Source organism: Myxine glutinosa, chromosome 14, assembly GCF_964187855.1.
Source record: "Myxine glutinosa chromosome 14, kmMyxGlut1.1, whole genome shotgun sequence".
In the NCBI taxonomy this organism is placed as follows: Eukaryota; Metazoa; Chordata; class Myxini; order Myxiniformes; family Myxinidae; genus Myxine; species Myxine glutinosa.
In genome coordinates, this window is record NC_136274.1 from 78414638 (window position 1) to 78433659 (window position 19022).

Sequence of the window (19022 nt, forward strand, 5' to 3'; positions counted from 1 at the left end):
TGTCTCTGATGCCTTGGTATCTCTCCCAGGTTACTCCCTCCTCCGGTATGATAGACCTGAGCCTCGTCCTGGAGGTGGGGTTGCTATCTTTATAAAAAACTCTCTTCCTCACTCGCCCTCCACTGCCCTCTCTCCACCTCACCCCCAGGAATACCTTTGGCTACGGCTTCCCCTTCGCTCCCACCTTTTGTTCATATGTGTGTTGTACCGTCCACCAATCAGCGATGACTCCATCTACATCTCACTGTCTGATAATATGGACCATCTTCTATCTACCCATCCCAACTCTCTCTTCCTCATATGTGGTGATTTCAATTGTCACCATGCCAGTTGGCTGGGTGTGGGTACCTCTCTCACCAGCCATGGCTCTTCAGCAAAGGACTTCTGCGACTCACTGGGACTGACACAATCTGTCAATTTCCCGACCCGGATCTCAGTCAACGGAGCATCTTCTCTTCTGGATTTGGTTATGACAAACTTCCCTGAAAATGTCTGCTGCTCTTCTTCTGCTCCAATCGGCTCATCTGATCATGTGCTTGTCAAAGTGGACATCTCTCTGACCATTCTCAGAGAGCCTCCTCAGCGTCGACGAGTCTGGCATTTCACTCAGACCAACTGGCACGGTCTTCAAGCAGCCATCAATCATCTGGACTGGTCTCCCATCTCTACCGCCTCTGACATCAACTCATCCTGGGAATTCTTTCAAAGTAAATTGCTCTCTCTCATGCACAGATTTATACCATCTCGTCTTCAGTTGTCATACCCTTCCTCCCGTCCATGGTACACGGAATCTTGTGGTGAGGCTGTTGCCCTGAAACAACTTGCTTTCGTCTCCTGGAAAGCAAATCCAACGGAAGGAAATCTCATTTCCTTTCACAAAGCCCGAAACAAGTGTGTGTCCACCCTCAGGAGAGCCAGGAAACAATATCTCACCATTCTCAAGACCGAACTCTCTTATCTGTCTCCCTCTTCCAAATCCTGGTGGCGTCTGGTCAAATCTGTTTCTGGTGTTTGTTCCCCCTCCATCCCCTCCCTCACCTCAAACGGCTTAACGGCTGACTCCGCACGTGAAAAAGCTGAATGCCTCAACTCTGTGTTTGCCTCTAAATATTGTGTCCCAAACCCATCCCTCTCTGTACCCACCGTACCCAGTCGTACCCAGCTGCTCCTGGACTCTGTGTCCTTTCCTCCTGACAAGGTGGAAAAGTTTCTGGCAACCCTCGACTCTGATTCTGCAACTGGTCCTGACGGCATCAGCCCACGGGTCCTAAAATCATGTTCTTCTGCACTTTCACTCCCTCTTTCTGTTCTCTTCACCCTCTCTTTTGCTCAAGGTCATCTGCCATCTGCTTGGAAATCAGCCAACATCACCGCTTTGCACAAAAAAGGTGCAAAAACAGATCCCAGCAACTACAGACCAATCAGCCTTCTCCCAATTATCAGCAAAGTCATGGAATCCATCATTGCTTCAGATATTAAATCTTTCCTCTTCTCCAATGGCTTGATCTCTGATCATCAATTTGGTTTCAGACCTGGTCACTCTACTCTGGACATGCTGCTTCTGCTTTCTCAACAATGGATGGAGGTCCTCAACGCCAAACAGGAAATTAGAGCTGTCTCCCTTGACATTTCACGTGCCTTCGATACGGTCTGGCACCCTGCTCTGCTCTCCAAACTCTCCTCCTTTGGTATCCATGGAAATCTCCACGCATGGCTGGCGGACTTCCTCTCTGGTCGTAGTCAACGTGTGGCCCTGAATGGGTTTCTCTCATCTCCTCTTCCTGTTCAGGCTGGAGTTCCCCAAGGTAGTGTTCTGGGCCCTGTGCTTTTTCTGGTCTTCATCAATGATCTCTCTGACTCTCTTGAAAATCCTCTCTATCTCTTTGCTGACGACTCTACTCTCTGTCGCTCCATTCCTCATCCCTCAGATCGGCAGTCTGCAGCCTCCTCACTCTCTGCAGACCTGGACAAAATCACAGACTGGTCAAACAAGTGGAACATGTCTTTCAATCCTGACAAATCTCACACTCTTACAATGTCTTTCCGAAAGGACCGACTGGACAACCCTCCCATCTACTTTCTCAACAATCCTCTCCAAGAAGTTCTGTCGCTCAAGCTTTTGGGTCTCACTATCTGCCATGATCTTTCTTGGGAAAACCACATTTCCAAGCTGGCCTCCAAAGCCAGTCGCCGACTGGGCATCCTCTGTCGTGCGAAGTCCTTCCTTGGCACACCTGAGCTCCTCACCACATACAAGGCTTTCATCCGCAGCTCAATGGAATACTGTTCCCCCCTCTGGGCTGGTGCTCCTGCCTCACACCTTGCTCGGCTTCACGCTGTTGAGGCCAAAGCTTTCAGAATCATTGGAATCTCCTGCGATGTAGTCAACGCCGAGGGCCTTTCACTCACTCACCGCAGGCAGGTTGGTGGTCTTTCTGTCTTCTACCGACTCCTCTCCGGCCTTGCTCCCCCAGCTCTCTCTGTGCTCTGTCCCCCCAATATTCCTTCAGGTCGCACAATATCTGCCTGCAACCCTCTTCTGGTTAAACTGCCAAAGTCTAGGCTCTCTGCTCACCTTCACTCTTTCATTCCCCTTTTCTCCCGCCTCTGGAACAAACTCCCCCACTCCCTTCAATCCCACTCCTCCCTCCAGGTCTTTAAAACAGCTGTTCACCACCATCTCTTATCTTCCCCCATCGAAAACCTTGATCTTTTCTACCCCCGGTAATTCACCCCAGAGTCCTTGCAGTGTTCATATGTTTTAATCCTCTCCCACCTCCCCCCAAGTCCTCCCGATGTCCCTGCTCTCAAATGTTGTGTTTGTGTCCTTCCCCCTCTCTTTTGTGTCCTTCCCCCTCTCTCCCCATCTTGTCTACCGCTCCCCTTGTTTTTTGTGTTTTGTGTGTCGGTTTGTCTTTTTGTGTGATTAATGTTAGCTCTTTCACGAGCCTCGATGTTGTATACAAAAAAAAAAAAAAAAAAAAAAAAAAAATGTCATTTATAAAAAATTAAATAATTAATTGATAACTCAATAAATAATTAATCGATTAATCAATAAATAATTAATAGATGAAATGATTAATCAATAAATCAAAAATATCCTTGATAGCCACATCACTTGGTCACTCATGTCCAAATATTAGCTTCCCAGCTCAAAAGGTGCCTGAGATATTGGCCAAATGAGAAAGAAAATAAATAAATGATTAATAATGAAAATAAATAAATAATAATCATAAAAAATTAAATTATTAATCAATTTGGTCAGAGAACACATAAACTACCACTATTTCATCAGAATCTGTAACTTAAAAAAAACAATTTTTTTGTCATTAATTGAATAATTAAATAATTAATCGATTAATTGATTCATTAATAAATCAAAAATATCCTTTGCAGTCAAATCACCTGGTCATTGGCATGTCCAAATATCAGCTTCCTAACTCAAAAGGTGCCTGAGTTAATGGTCAGAAGAGAAAGGAAATTTGATTAATTAAATAAGTACTTAATTAATCGCTAATAATTAAATAACTCCTCAATTTATTGATTAATCAAAAAAAAAAAAAACGTTTTTGACAAAGGACTTGCTCACTATTGTGCCGAAATTTCAGCTTCCTCGCTCAAAGGATGGCTGAGATATCGCCCGGACAAACAAACAAGAAAGAAAGAAAGAATGAAAACAAACAAACAACCAGAGTGAAAACTGAGTACTCTCTTTCAGCGTGCGTCACTGCCGAGCCCAGCAATGACGATTTGCAATGCCTGGAGATGGCATAGGAAAGGAGCGGTGTACAATATGAAGTTGAAGTACGGCAAATGAAAGAAGGAATATGTAGTTGTCATATAGCGAGCGAAGGAAGGAATAAGTCGTTGCGCTCTAGCAGGAGAGGTGGAAGAGGAAGAGGAAGACCCTCAGGCGGACGGATTGATTGGTGGGTGGATTGAGACGAGCGCGGATGGAAAACCATCGCGAAGTGTTGGCGGATTGAGAAGACGCCACTTGGAGGTGGATTTTGCGCGAGACGATCACAATGAGGGCAAAGGTCTTGTGATGTCGCCACTCTATTACGTTTGACTGCAGCTATCATCCTTTTGCCACGGTTGAAGGAAAGAGAGAGGAGATATTTGTCCAGGTCAGATCGTGTTTTTCTCGCATTGACCATGCCTAAAGTGAGTCCCGGGGACGCCCCAAACTTGATTCTCCAACTCTTCTATTTTCTACGTATTGTACACCGCTCCTTTCCTATGCCATCTCCAGGCATTGCAAATCGTCATTGCTGGGCACCGAAGGGGGCTCGGCAGTGACGCACGCTGAAAGAGAGTACTCAGTTTTCACTCTGGTTTCTTGTTGTACACCGCTCCTTTCCTATGCCATCTCCAGGCATTGCAAATCGTCATTGCCGGGCACCAAAGGGGGCTCGGCAGTGACGCACGCTGAAAGAGAGTACTCAGTTTTCACTCTGGTTTCTTTCTTGTTTGTTTTCTTTCTTTCTTGTTTGTTTGTTTTCTTTCTTGTTTGTCCGGGCGATATCTCAGCCATCCTTTGAGCTAGGAAGCTGAAATTTTGGCACAATAGTGAGAAAGTGCTTTGTCAAAAACGGTATTTTTTTTTTTGATTAATCAATAAATTGAGGAGTTATTTAATTATTAGCGGTTAATTAAGTACTTATTTAATTAATTAAATTTCCTTTCTCTTCTGACCATTAACTCAGGCACCTTTTGAGTTAGGAAGCTGATATTTGGACATGCCAATGACCAGGTGATTTGGCTGCAAAGGATATTTTTGATTTATTAATTAATCAATTAATCGATTAATTATTTAATTATTCGATTAATGACCAAAAAAAATGTTTTTTTTAAGTTACAGATTCTGATGAAATAGTGGTAGTTTATGTGTTCTCTGACCAAATTGATTAATAATTTAATTTTTTTATGATTATTATTTATTTATTTTCATTATTAATCATTTATTTATTTTCTTTCTCATTTGGCCAATATCTCAGGCACCTTTTGAGCTGGGAAGCTAATATTTGGACATGAGTGACCAAGTGATGTGGCTATCATGGATATTTTTGATTTATTGATTAATCATTTAATCTATTAATTATTTTTTGATTAATCGATTAATTATTTCTTGAGTAATCAATTAATTATTTAATTTTTTATAAATGACTTATTTAATTAAATTTCTAAAAGATACATCTTCGGATGAAGCACTAGTGGTTTAGTTATGCGATTAGCCAATTGATTATGAAAATATTTTGTGATAATCTTTTATTGATTTTAATTATACAATTAATCAATCAATTAGTGTACACCTCTCCCTCCCAATGCAGCCTCAATGAGCTGCACTGCGGTATTGCCGGGCGCCGGAGGCGTCCCGGCAATGCCGCGCTGCAGCATATTTAATTATTTGGCATGGGGCGGTGTACTTTGAATGTATGTGTACTTGTTTTCTTTCTTGTTTGTTTGTCCGGGCGATATCTCAGCCATCCTTTGAGCTAGGAAACTGAAATTTCAGCACAATAGTGAGCAAGTCCTTTGTCAAAAACGTTTTTTTTTTTTTTTGATTAATCAATAAATTGAGGAGTTATTTAATTATTAGCGATTAATTAAGTACTTATTTAATTAATCAAATTTCCTTTCTCTTCTGACCATTAACTCAGGCACCTTTTGAGTTAGGAAGCTGATATTTGGACATGCCAATGACCAGGTGATTTGGCTGCAAAGGATATTTTTGATTTATTAATTCATCAATTAATCGATAAATTATTTAATTATTCGATTAACGACAAAAAATTTTTTTTTTTTTAAGTTACAGATTCTGATGAAATAGTGGTAGTTTATGTGTTCTCTGACCAAATTGATTAATAATTTAATTTTTTTATGATTATTATTTATTTATTTTCATTATTAATCATTTATTTATTTTCTTTCTCATTTGGCCAATATCTCAGTCACCTTTTGAGCTGGGAAGCTAATATTTGGACATGAGTGACCAAGTGATGTGGCTATCAAGGATATTTTTGATTTATTGATTAATCATTTCATCTATTAATTATTTATTGATTCATCGATTAATTATTTATTGAGTAATTAATTAATTATTTAATTTTTTCTAAATGCCTTATTTAATTAAATTTCTAAAAGATACATCTTCAGATGAAGCACTAGTGGTTTAGTTATGCGATTAGCCAATTGATTATGAAAATATTTTGTGATAATCTTTTATTGATTTTAATTATACAATTAATCAATCAATTCGTGTACACCTCTCCCTCCCAATGCAGCCTCAATGAGTTGCACTGCGGTATTGCCGGGCGCCGGAGGCGCCCCGGCAATGCCGCGCTGCAGCATATTTAATTATTTGGCATGGGGCGGTGTACTTTGAATGTATTTGTACTTGTTTCTACTACATTTCCTCGGAGTGTGATTTTGCTGGGCCCGTGTTAGGTGAATAAATAATTAAGTAACATTGGAGAATGGTTCATGCGGTAAGGGAGATCAAGCTTTTTGGTGTGTGATTATTACCCTGCGCTCGCGAAGCTGACAAGCAGGGTTAAGCATTCAGTTATGTACGTGTGCAGTGTGCCATGTACGTGTCTGCATGAAAAAATGAATTTTCTCGGCAATCGTTAATCCGATTGACATGAAATTTTCACCATAGGAGGGCCTCATCCTGTGGAATATTTTAATGATTATTATGACGTCATAGGCCACATAGTGCAGGCGCTATCTTGGATAAACTGCACACCTCTATATCTCTGAAACCACTCCATGGAAAAAATTAAGACCTGGCTCATTGTCAACTACTCCCCATGGGGAATAAGATATGTTAATGATGTCATCGGTGCCTTCGTTATGACGTCATAATGCGACAAATACAACACTCATACATCCGATCATTATGAAAAAAATTTTCAGCAACTGTTGGTCTGATGGAAACGAAATTTTCACCACAGGAGTGCCTCCTCCTTTAGTATATTTTAATGATAATCATGACGTCATAGGTGATGTGGTACCATCTTGGCGCCATCTTGGAAAAATCGAAAAATGATGCACCTCTATATCTCCAAAACCGCTGCATAGAAAAAATTGAAACAAGGCTCATTGTAAAGAACTCCATATGGGGAACAGGTGTTAACGATGACGTCATTGGTGCCATAATGATGACGTCATAATTAGACAGGGACGACGCTTAGTCTGATCAGTTTGAAATGTATTGAGCAGGATCTATGCAACAATTATATGAGAATATAAATTGATGATGTCATCACTCACGTGATCTGGCAGCCATATTGGATCAAGAAAAAAATGTTCAAAAACAGAAGAGTTGGCTCACAACAATTTGACTGCGCAGGGTAAGTATTCTATGAATACCATCTCGTTGACTATGTGGTTTCTTTTATAACTTGTGCTTGTAAATTATAATTGTAATTGTGCTTGTAATTGCTTTCTTTTTGACAATTGTAAATTGTAAATGTGTTGTTTTTGATAATTGCTTGTAAATACTCATGTAAATTTTATTGGTAAACAGTTGTTTCCAACCTGTCCATTTCATCTTTTTTCCACCGACATGGCTAAGGTGCAATAGTGGTCGTTCGGGCCCGTTCCTCCCTGACCAATTGGCTCCACAACATTAGCTGGTCCATACTCGGCAGTTTGTTCGGCAAGTTTTAGCAAGTTTGATATGAATCCTTTCAGTTGTTCTCAAGTATCACATCTTTACCTGAGATGACCTCTGAACTTTGCCCTTTGACCCCATAATCTAATCAGTTCATCTTTGCATCATTATACATACTTGTACCAAGTTTAAAATACATCCCTCCAGCTGTTCTTAAGTTATCGCGGCAACAAAAAAAATCACGAATGGACAGATGGACGGACGGTCGGATGGACAACCTGAAAACGCAATGCCTCCGGCAATTTCGTTGGCGAAGGCATAAAAACACGTGATACAGTCGACCTGGCGTCAGCTGTGAAAACGATCCTTTTCTCTTGACTACCTTCTAGGTGCAATGGCCTCTAAAGGTGGTTAATTTTTTTATTTTTTTTATTTTTTTTCTCTTGACTACCTTCTGTCGCAGCCTAATGGTTCAAGAGCCTCGTCTATCCGTCGTAAATCCACACCATCCGAGGTGCCACATATATCTCCGACTTCACAAAACGTCAGGCATTCGCTTCCTTGCTTTTGAAAACCCTTCGTTGACGTTTCCCGAGTCAAGGTTACACATACCAAAAAAACAGGAACACATCAATGTCCTAGTCGGCGCCAAGATGTATCCGGCTCTCTGCCCAACAACAAATCACATGATTCCTAATCTTGGGTAGACCATGCATGTGAATAACAAGGGAAAAAAGAAGTTCGCCTTCCAAAGCTATCATCCAAAGCCAAAGCATATCATCGCCTCCCAAAAGAAGTTCGCCTGGCTTCTGTATCCCCATCGAGCAGTACTGGTGAGAAGAGGAAGAGGATTGTTCTCACAATCAACCAGAAGATTGACATATGTACAGTAGGAGACTGGAGAAGGGAGAGTGGCCGAGCTGAGGTGACGCTTTGGTCTAGGACTTCGGTCCACAGGAGATCGGGACAGCGCTCATCACGCTATGTCGTTGATCGATTCTACCTACCTACACACACACACACACACACACACACACACACACACACACACACACACACACACACACACACACACACACACACACACACACACACACACACACACACTTTACAACTTGCAACAATTCAACAACTTTCATCACCCGGCAAATTCAACAACAAAAGTACAACAGGAAGGTTAGAGGAAAGAAAAAAAAAAAGGGACTCACCATATCTGAAACTCTCTCTTCCAGTTGCTGATTAGAGTTGTGGGCACAACAATGAGAACCGACTGCACCTTGTCTGCATCATACATCCCAGAAAGGAAAGAGACAACTTGAATTGTCTTGCCCAAACTAAAATTACACATGTGGGGTGGGGTGGGGTGAGAAAAGGAGGGGAGTAGTGAGAGAAAAGCGAGCAAGAAAATCATCTCAGAATCAGACAAATCACCATCTCGAACTGCAACAGCAAAAGTCATACTCTCACTAAAATGCATTTCACAAATGCAAAAATAACAGATTTCAAGCCTTTCAAAAGGTTAACTTTGAGTTAAACAAGTCATAACTCACAAACATTTGCCATATGCACAAGTACATAGTGGCTCATTAACATGTTAAACATTACAGCAACCATTTTTCCTAATGCAGTGCTGGTTCACTTGAAAACCAACAAACCAACCAATATGGTTGTTTACTCTCGACATTGGAAAATGTAACATTTTACATCACTATTCACAAACCATAGATTACAGCATTGACCAAACAACTCAACAAAAGAACATGAATTTTTAATTAAATAATTAAGCTTGATGCAAGAAAATGAATGAATGAATGATCGTTTTAAGGCCATTTTTCCCCGCTAGAGCAGGGGTTAGCCTTGCGGGCCCCATGACAATCATGGTGCCCTGTTTGAGGCAATGTTTTTATGGCCGGATGCCCTTCCTGACGCCAACCCTTGGTCACGCTCTTACGATGCGCAGGGATACGGTGTACCTATTCTAAACCGGGGTACACACCGTGATCATTCATCCCAGCAAGCTGGTACTCAATTTGCCGACCTCGGAAGGATGACAGGCTGAGTCAACCCCCCTGGCGTTCATTCAGCGATCGACCGGGATTCGAACCCAGGATCCTAGGATCCCAAGCCGGCACCCTAACCGCTAAGCCAACACCAGGCTTGATGCAAGAGCATAAGATAAAATATATTTGTCACCATTGATGCACACACCATCCCCACTACCTCTACCCCAACATTTTTATAGCATAGCCCCATAGGGCAAAGCCATCTAGAACAGTTTGTCCGTATGTATGTGTGTATGTACGTATGTATGTATGTATGTATGTATGTATGTATGTCGGTCTGTCCCCTCAAACGTATACCAATCAGAGCTGAGGATCTGGTCACGACAGGGTGATGTGATTACGTACGATGTCATTACGGCGGCTCACTCTCCACACACTGCCATTTTGGTTTATATGCCATTCATGCCGAACATATCGTCGAACCTGTCATATATCACAATCGCCAGGCTCTACCTTTACATTCTTCATTCAGTGTGAAACACAAACAAACCGATTGTTGAAATGACCATCAAATATCAAAAGCATCGGCGTTACGTCTCTTCCAACAAAACGGTGCGTACCCAACCCTTGTGGGTATCATCTAGATTACAGTAGATCTTCCCTCAGTTCTGTAAGTAAAACTTACCTCACGGATGTCGGGATTCCTCCAAATTTCTTTGTTTGATGTTATAAGCAGCATTAGCGACTGTTAAAAAATCTAATCATGTGCGTTTGTGGTTTATAATATTTCACAAGCCCGGCTACGCCGCTGTTAGACTTTCGGTGTTGTTTTGTTTGTTTTTTTTTAGCTCAATGGAACATTTAACATTCTAGATATTGTGGCGGACACAAAAGCCCACTGGCGTGGTGACATCATTCCGTGCACCAAGTGGGCGAGGGCCACGCCCGAGGGGTAGGCGTGGCCTGAGGATATACACAGGGCGCGCAGCCCAGAGCGGGCTAGTGTTACAGTGAGCTCCTGAAATAAAGACGCTTATAAGTTACCGCTTGTCCGCTTCCTCCTTGCTCGCAAGCAGCGCGCGTAACGCCGCGCTTTACTGGTGACCCCCTCGACGTTGGATCTGCCGGAGCGATCCTTCCACACGCGACGCCATTGCCATGGCCAACTTCATCAAACTTCCCGAATTTTGGGAGGCTCAGGCCGAAGTCTGGTTCGTCCAGGCCGAAGCCCAATTTCAGCTTCGGCGCCTCACCGGCGATGACACGCGCTATTGCCACGTCGTCGCCTCCCTCGCGCTTTAATATGATAGATACGATTTTCAAAAGGATACCGAGGGTTTCCGCTGGGATTTTAAAAAGTGGAGCCAAAATATTCACCAAACCGAAAATAAAATCGTGCTATTTCTCCTTAATTTATCAATTACCGGGTGAATATTTAATCAAAGCAAAATTTATCCAATTAACCTGTTACTCACTAAAAATGTGATTTTTCTAATGCTTTCTTTCAAGGCAATAAATTGTCATTAAAGAGATAGTTTGCTACTTATTAAAAAATACATACCCACAAACAGTCTGCAATAAAAAAAGAACTGATACTACAATTTCAAGATTTAAATGAAAATTCTATCGGTGACATATATGTTACCAATAAATTTACTATAAACCGGACATCAACTTGGAAGTGGATATGACTTGCCCATACCTGAAAAATCTAACAGGTTTTAACAATTCCCAAGTCAAGCTAATCAAACAACTTGCATAAACTACAAATATGAAGCAACAACCAAAATTCTTAGATAACTGCTTAGGACTGGACATAAAACAACACAAACACATAAAACATCATCATCATTTCGTATGCAGCCTGTGGCTGCTGGTCGCATCATTGCTGGGAGCGCAGCTGTGCTGCTGACGCAGTTTCCTCTGTTACCAGTAAGCTGGTATACATTTCGCTGTCCTCGGAAGAATGACAGGCTGAGTCAACCCACCTGCTGTTATTTAACAGCATGACAGGGGGCTCAAATGCAAGACCCGAAGATATTAAGCCAGCCACCTCAACAGTTAAGTCAACAACAGGCTTTAAAGGAAGCAATAACCTCAAATTCCACTACTTCTGCCACTTTAGCTGGTGATCGGACCAACCGATACCATGACTTCCAGTATTTATGTCATACAGCAATTGTCCTTAATTATGTTTAAAACGACAAGCATGACTAACGATGCTTAACCCACCAGGGATGCTCAATCTTCATGTTATATGCGTGGCAGTAAATCATCCCTTAGCGGTGATGACCAGATAACAACACCACAATGGCGGAATGGTCTGCATAATGAGGTAAAGATGTAGTGATTAGATTTTGGGGTCACGGAGTAAAACGTCAGAGGTCAGAAGTCAGACGTCATGCTCGGTAAAAAAAATCCTGTCCCTGTGATAACTTGTGAACCAGTGATGGTATTTTTACCAAAGTTCATACAAGCATGTACTGTGTCTGTAATATGTTTATAACTTGAGAACGGCTGAAGGCATCAAAGTCCAACCTGGTACATGTATGTATAATGATGTAAAGATGAACTGATTATATTTTGGGGTCACAAATTCAAAGGTCAGAGGTCATGGTGGGTAAAAATTAAGTCACCAAGCTAACTTGTGAACCTGTGATGGGATTTTGACCAAACTTTGTATAGGTATATATTACTAGCAGAAGTACTCGGCATTGCCGGGCGGGGGAGGGGGAGGTGGAGGGGGAGGGGGAAGGGGAGGGGAGGAGAGGGGGGAGGGTAGAAGAGGGGGGAGGGGAAGGGGAGGGGAGGGAGGGAGGGGGAGGAGGGGGAGGGGGAGGGGGGAGGAGGGGAGGGGGGAGGAGGGGGAGGGAGGGGAGGGGGAGGGAGGGGGAGGAGCAGGAGGGAGGTGGGAGGAGGGTGGGGGAGGGGGAGGTGGAGGTGGGGGGAGGGGGAGAAGGGTGGAAGGGGGAGGGTAAGGGGGGAAGGGGAGGGGAAAAGGGGAGGGGGTAGGGTGTAGGGAGAAGGGAGCGGAGGGGGGAGGGGAGGGAGAGGGGGAGGGGGGAGGGGAAGGATAGAGGGGGGAGGGGAGGATGGAGGGGGGAGAGGGGAGAGGGGAGGGGGAGGAGAGGAGGGAGGGGCAGGAGAGGGGGAGGGGAAAGGGGAGGGAGGGGGAGGTAGGGGAAGGGGAGGAGGAGGGGGAGGAGGAGGCAGAGGGGGGGAAGAGGAGGGGGAGGGGGAGGGGGAGGGGAGGAGAGTGGAAGGGGGGGAAGGGGAGGATGGAGGGGGGAGGGGAGGATGGAGGGGGAGGGGGGAGGGGAGGATGGAGGGGGAGGGGAGGGGAGGGAGAGAGGGATGGGGAAGGGGAAGGGGAGGGGGAGGGGAAGGGGAGGGGGAGGGGAACGGGGGGGGAGAAGAGGGGGGGTGGGGAGGGGGGAAGGGGAGGGGGGACAGGGAGGGAGAAGGGAAGGGGGAGGTGGAAAGGGAGGGGAAGGGAGGAGGAGGGGGAGGGGAGGGAGAGGGGGAGGGGGAAGGGGAAGGGATAGGGGGGAAAGGGAGTGGGAGGGGAGGGGAGGAGAGGGGGGAGGCGGAGGGGAGAAGAGGGGGGGAGGAGGGAGAGGGGGGAGGAGGACGGGGAGGTGGGAGGGGTGGGGCAGGGGGAAGGGAGTGGGAGGGGGAAGGGGTAGGGGGAAAGGGAGGGGTAGGGGGGAAAGGGAGGGGTAGGGGGGAAAGGGAGGGGGAGGGAGGGAGGGGGAGGTAGGGGAAGGGGAGGAGGAGGGGGAGGGGGAGGCAGAGGGGGGGGAAGAGGGGGGGAAGAGGAGGGGGAGGGGGAGGGGGAGGGGAGGAGAGTGGAAGGGGGGGAAGGGGAGGATGGAGGGGGGAGGGGAGGATGGAGGGGGAGGGGAGGGGAGGGAGAGGGGATGGGGAAGGGGAAGGGGAGGGGGAGGGGAACGGGGGGGAGGGGAACGGGGGGAGGGGGAGGGGAACGGGGGGGGAGAAGAGGGGGGGTGGGGAGGGGGGAAGGGGAGGGGGGACAGGGAGGGAGAAGGGGAAGGGGGAGGTGGAAAGGGAGGGGAAGGGAGGAGGAGGGGGAGGGGAGGGAGAGGGGGAGGGGGAAGGGGAAGGGATAGGGGGGAAAGGGAGTGGGAGGGGAGGGGGAGGGAGGGGGAGGGGAGGGGAACGGGGGAAAGAGAGGGGGAGGGGAGGGGAGGAGAGGGGGGAGGCGGAGGGGAGAAGAGGGGGGGAGGAGGGAGAGGGGGAGGAGGACGGGGAGGTGGGAGGGGGAAGGGGAGGGGGAGGGGTGGGGCAGGGGGAAGGGAGTGGGAGGGGGAAGGGGTAGGGGGAAAGGGAGGGGTAGGGGGGAAAGGGAGGGGTAGGGGGGAAAGGGAGGGGGAGGGGAGGGAGGGGGAGGAGGGAAGGGGAGGGGGAGGAGGGAAGGGGAGGGGGAGGGGAGGAGGGAAGGGGAGGGGAGGGATATAGATGGTTACTGACAATTGATCACATCCACAAATGATGTAATCCACACAATTTATGTACCTTACATAACGTTAATAGGAATACATGGCCGTCTAGATGGGAAATACAGTTTGTTTGAAATACAGTTTGAAATACAGTTTGTCTCATCTTCTGTCTCTCGCTGTCTGGCCCTCGCCAGACGTTGTTGATTGGCGTTTAGACGTGCCATTCTCTCATCTTCTGTCTCTTGCTGTCTGAATCTAGAGACACGTTCTTGATTGGCTCGTCGATGGTGAAAAGTATCTTCATCGGTTTCATGGAATCTCCGATCAGCGATTTTCCTTGCTCGGGAGGTTGAACGCGACAAATTTCTTTTCTTCGGTGCCATTGCCTTTATCACAGTCAGTCTTCGTCAAGATTGCAACTCTGCGTGCGTCGTGTCGTGGGCATGGCCAACGTGGCCTCATGCTCCCAGGTGATTGGCTAACTCGAGCTCGAGCGAGCCATAATGCGCTACATTATGGCAAAAAATATGGATCTAAAGATGAAAGAAAAAAAAACCTATGTGGTGTGAATGGCAATGGTCATTCGATATATTTTCACTTTTACGTTTTGGCTAACTCGCTCGCGAACCTGATGAAGATCCTGAGCGAGGATCGCTACGCTACGCTACGTTATGCTAATGCTACGTTCGCTACGTTATGGCTAAAAATATGGATCTAAAGATGAAAGAAAAAAAAACCTATGTGGTGTGAATGGCAATGTTCCTCGCTGAAATGTGAAAAAACGCAATCGCTTTTCGCTCTGAATTACGTGCGAACGCGTAACTGTGAGATTATGGCGGCAAGGTTGGAACATCACGTGATCGCTCTGAGCGAATCAGCGTGCTGCTCTGCCACCGACTCAGATTCTGTGTATAATATTCCTCGCTGAAATGCGCTGAGGTAGAAATATGGTAAAAAAAATATTATGAAATAATTTTTTTTAGGTGGGCCATGTTCTTCCCAGGCTCAATGGCCATGTCTATGCCAAATATCAAGCACGTGAGCCTCTCCGTTTAGGAGTCTATCGGTAACATCACACACACACACACACACACACACACACACACACACACACACACACACACACACACACACACACACACACACACACAGTTTTATATATATAGATGTCACACAGATCTCCTCTGGGAATACCAAATGTGGCTTTAGGTCTGCCACCACCTGCCAATCACAAGCATCTGACAGCCCTCTTGCTTTCCACCTCCTCCTCTTTCCACTTGGCCCTCTGACAAACCACACCTCTCTCCCTTCAGTCTCCTTCTCCACTCTTCTCTCTTCTCTCTCTCTCTCTCTCGACCTCAGCACCTCTTGTTGCACCATCTACACCACCACCACCGCCAGCACCTGATCATGTCGCCACCTGTATTGTCCTGTTGCCAATGCTACTGAACATATATATATATATATATATATATTGTTACGGATCTCAGAGACGGCACTCCCCTTAGCAAGGGGGGGTTAATCCCCTTGGCCTGTTAAGCTGGCAGTCTCTGGTCCTGGTACTTGTAACGCTCTTCTGCGGGGTGAAATTGGTCAGGGTTATTGGTCAAGGTGTTATCCCGAATACCTTTACCAATCCCTCCGCAAAACAGGGAGACAAGTACCGCTCGAACCACGGACAAGATGGTATTTGCCGAGCGGTTTAGCAATCCGCAGCTCGAGCCATTAACAAAGGACTAAACCCGACTATTGCGGTTGGCCGAATCGTGCCACAGGTACTCAATCGAAAGAAGGGACTAAAGCGAACGGGGGAAAGAAGAAACCAAAGTAAGGAATACCAGACATTTATTAACTATTTACAAAACCAAAGAACCAAAGAAGAAACGAAAGTAATATACAGAAGAAGAAGAAGACACAAGGCAGCCTTAAGCAGTCTTATATTATTCCCCAGGACAACAAACAGGACAGACAAACAGACTTACACGAAAGGGGAATAGCAGGCAGGAATGACTGGAAGAAGGGATGTGAAGGCCCAGGCAGACGGTAGGCGTCGAGGTCCGGCTCCAGGAGTCGACTCGCGTCGTGGCGGGAAAACCCTGGCAGGCAGCGAGCGTGTATCGTTCACCGCGAGCTGACGTTGCATATAGCGATGGGACTGGGATGCTCCGTCTATAACAAATGGCTCGTGTCAACGCTCTCTCCCTTGAACAAGATGCCAGTTCGTCGCGCACTCCAGGTCCTTCCCCTCTCGTCGGTACCTTCTCACGCGTCTCTCTCTTGCAACTCTGGAACCCTCTCACTCAACTGGTACCTTCTCACCTGACTCGTACCTTCTCACGCGTCTCTCTCTGCCTTCTCCCTTTTGAAAGGCTTCGCGCTCGTCCTTATATTACGCGTGTTGCAATCAATGCGCGCTTCATGGACCCATGCCCGCGTTGGTCTTTCGTCAGCCCTGGTTGGCTGGTGGGGGCTCGCTGGCCCCGCCTTGGGTGGTGCATCGGCGTGCCACGCCTGTGATCTGGCGGCTCCGCCCCCTTCTTCCTCGGCTTGACCGCATGGCTAATGGCGGCTTGGGGCAATCAAACGAACCAAGACAAGGGGCAGTGAACGCTGCTCGACCGTTACTTTGCGGAGACGTGGGTGAGGCGATTGGGGAAATTGAAAGGGGCCTATCTTATTTGATTAATGCAACGCAGATTCAACTACTGGGAACAGATCCTTAACTGAAACACATAATAATGAAATAACTACGGAGAGGTCCGATGGTTCGCTACGTGTTGTACATGGACTAACTAGGGTGCGATCTTTAACAAACCAATTGATGGGGATATTTACAGGGGAACATTTATAAGGGAAACATTTACTAAAATTTACTAGTGAAGGTTCTAAAAACCGTAACAATATATATATATATACATATATATATGTTCAGTAGCAGAGTGTGTGAGACAGAAAAGAAGGAGGATGTGTGACAAGGTGGCCCAGGTTGCCTTGAAAGGCTCATTTTGGATATGGAGGAAAGTTTATGGAGGCACGTCGAACGGTGTAAGTTGGTTGTGTGTGGTTTATTTTTTATATTTGTTAATTTTTTTTTTGTTACTATTATTATTTCTTATTTTGTGTATGTGAGTGAGTGAGGGTGTGTTTTTGCATGAATGAATTTTTGCATGAGTGTGCGTTTTTGTATGTTGAGTGGTGTAAGTTGTAAGGGTAGGTGGTTTATGGAGGAAGGTAGGCTCATTGGTAGGCTCATTTTGGATATGGAGGAAGTTTATGGAGGCACGTCGAGCGGTGTTGGTTGGTTGTGTGTGTTTTTTTTGTTGTTGTTTGTTTGTTTTTTTGTTGCGATTATTATTTCTTATTTTGTGTATATGAGCGAGTGGGTGAGGGTGTGTGTTTTTGCATGAACTAATTTTTGCATGAGTGTGTGTTTTTGTATGTTGAGTGGTGTATGTTGTAAGGGTAGGTGGTTGGTTGGTGTTGTGTGTGTATGTATGTGTGTATATGGGTGTGTATGTGTGTGTATGAATGATCTGGTGTGTTTTGTTGGTGAGTGAAGGGTATAAAGGTGGGTGTTTGAGTGTTCCACCATGTTCGTTTGGGGGCGTTGCCCACCAGACAGGGGGGAGTCTTGTGCTCCCCTTCGTCTCCCGTCCCTCCCTCCCTTCCCCCCCCCCCCCCCCCCCCCCACCCCGAGTGTTGTTCTCCGCCCCTCCTAGAACCCCGGCATGGCGAGCAGGCGCCATAATTGTGTCCGGTTTCGGTGGATTAATGAGTGTAATGTTCCGGCTAGAGATAAATTCGGTAAAGATGTATTGTTGGGTGTGCTGGGGTTCAAGGCTGTTGACTTTTTCTGCCTGATCTCCCTCGCCCGTGGCTTCGACGTGTCCTTTCAAACAGGGCAGGGACTTGCCGAGTTCTGGCGCCGGTGGGCTACCGCTCGGTCTGCTGGGAAACTGGCAGACTGGGCGGTCGAGGCTCTCTCAGAAACACAGGAGAGAGTCGTGACCGTCCACCTGTACAATGAAGGCGTGAGTGACTATGATGTCAAGGTTTGGCTCAGTCGATACGCGGACATCCGAGGCCCAGTACGGCTCGTCCGGACAGCCTCGGTATTTGGACCGGGACTCGGCAGTTCCGGGTAAAGCTGCGGACGAGGCAGGACGGCACGGCCACCCATATCCCTAATGGAATTATGGTTGGGATGGACCGAGGCCAAGTCTTTTACGCGGGACAGCCGAAATTATGCCGCCGATGCGGTCAACTTGGCCACTTGATTACTGGGTGTACAGTGAACATCTGCACCCAGTGTGGCGAGTTGGGACATTTGAGGGAGCGCTGCACCCAAGCGGTGCGGTGCAACCTCTGTGGTGCGCCGGGGCACACTTTCCGCTCCTGCCCGCAGAGTTACGCGAGCAAGATGCGTGCTGCTGCGGGCGGGGAGTGAGGGTGTTGCTCAAGGGACAGGGGATGGTGTGCCCCCAGGGACAGGGAAAGGGGACGGTGTGCCTCCAGGGACCAGGGGCGGTGTTGCCCAAGGAGTGGGGGAGGGGGTTGCCCAAGGGGTGGGGGAGGGGGTTGCCCAAGGGTGGGGGAGGGGGTTGCCCAAGGGGTGGGGGAGGGGGTTGCCCAAGGGGCTGGGGAGGGGGTTGCCCAAGGGACAGGGGAAGGGGTTGCCCAAGGGGTGGGGGAGGGTATTGCCCAAGGGGTGGGGGAGGGGGTTGCCCAAGGGGCTGGGGAGGGGGTTGCCCAAGGGGCGGGGGAGGGGGTTGCCCAAGGGGCTGGGGAGGGGGTTGCCCAAGGGGCGGGGGAGGGGGTTGCCCAAGGGGCGGGGGAGGGGGTTGCCCCAGGGGTGGGGGAGGGGGTTGCCCAAGGGGTGGGGAAGGGGGTTGCCCAAGGGGTGGGGGAGGGGCTTGCCCAAGGGACAGGGGAGGGTAT

The 19022-nt window shown here is 47.0% G+C and overlaps 1 protein-coding gene across 5 annotated transcripts in view; it reads right to left on the reverse strand.

Annotated features, from left to right (window-relative positions):
* Window positions 1-19022, reverse strand: part of LOC137439948 (DNA excision repair protein ERCC-6-like) — a 173315-nt gene that overhangs the window by 133782 nt on the left and 20511 nt on the right. For all 5 annotated transcript variants that reach the window (XM_068136234.2, XM_078768339.1, XM_068136232.2 and 2 more), the window contains exon 4: window positions 8830-8955. In XM_068136234.2, coding sequence (XP_067992335.2) covers window positions 8830-8955 — 126 coding nt within the window. The remainder of the gene's footprint in view (window positions 1-8829; window positions 8956-19022) is intronic.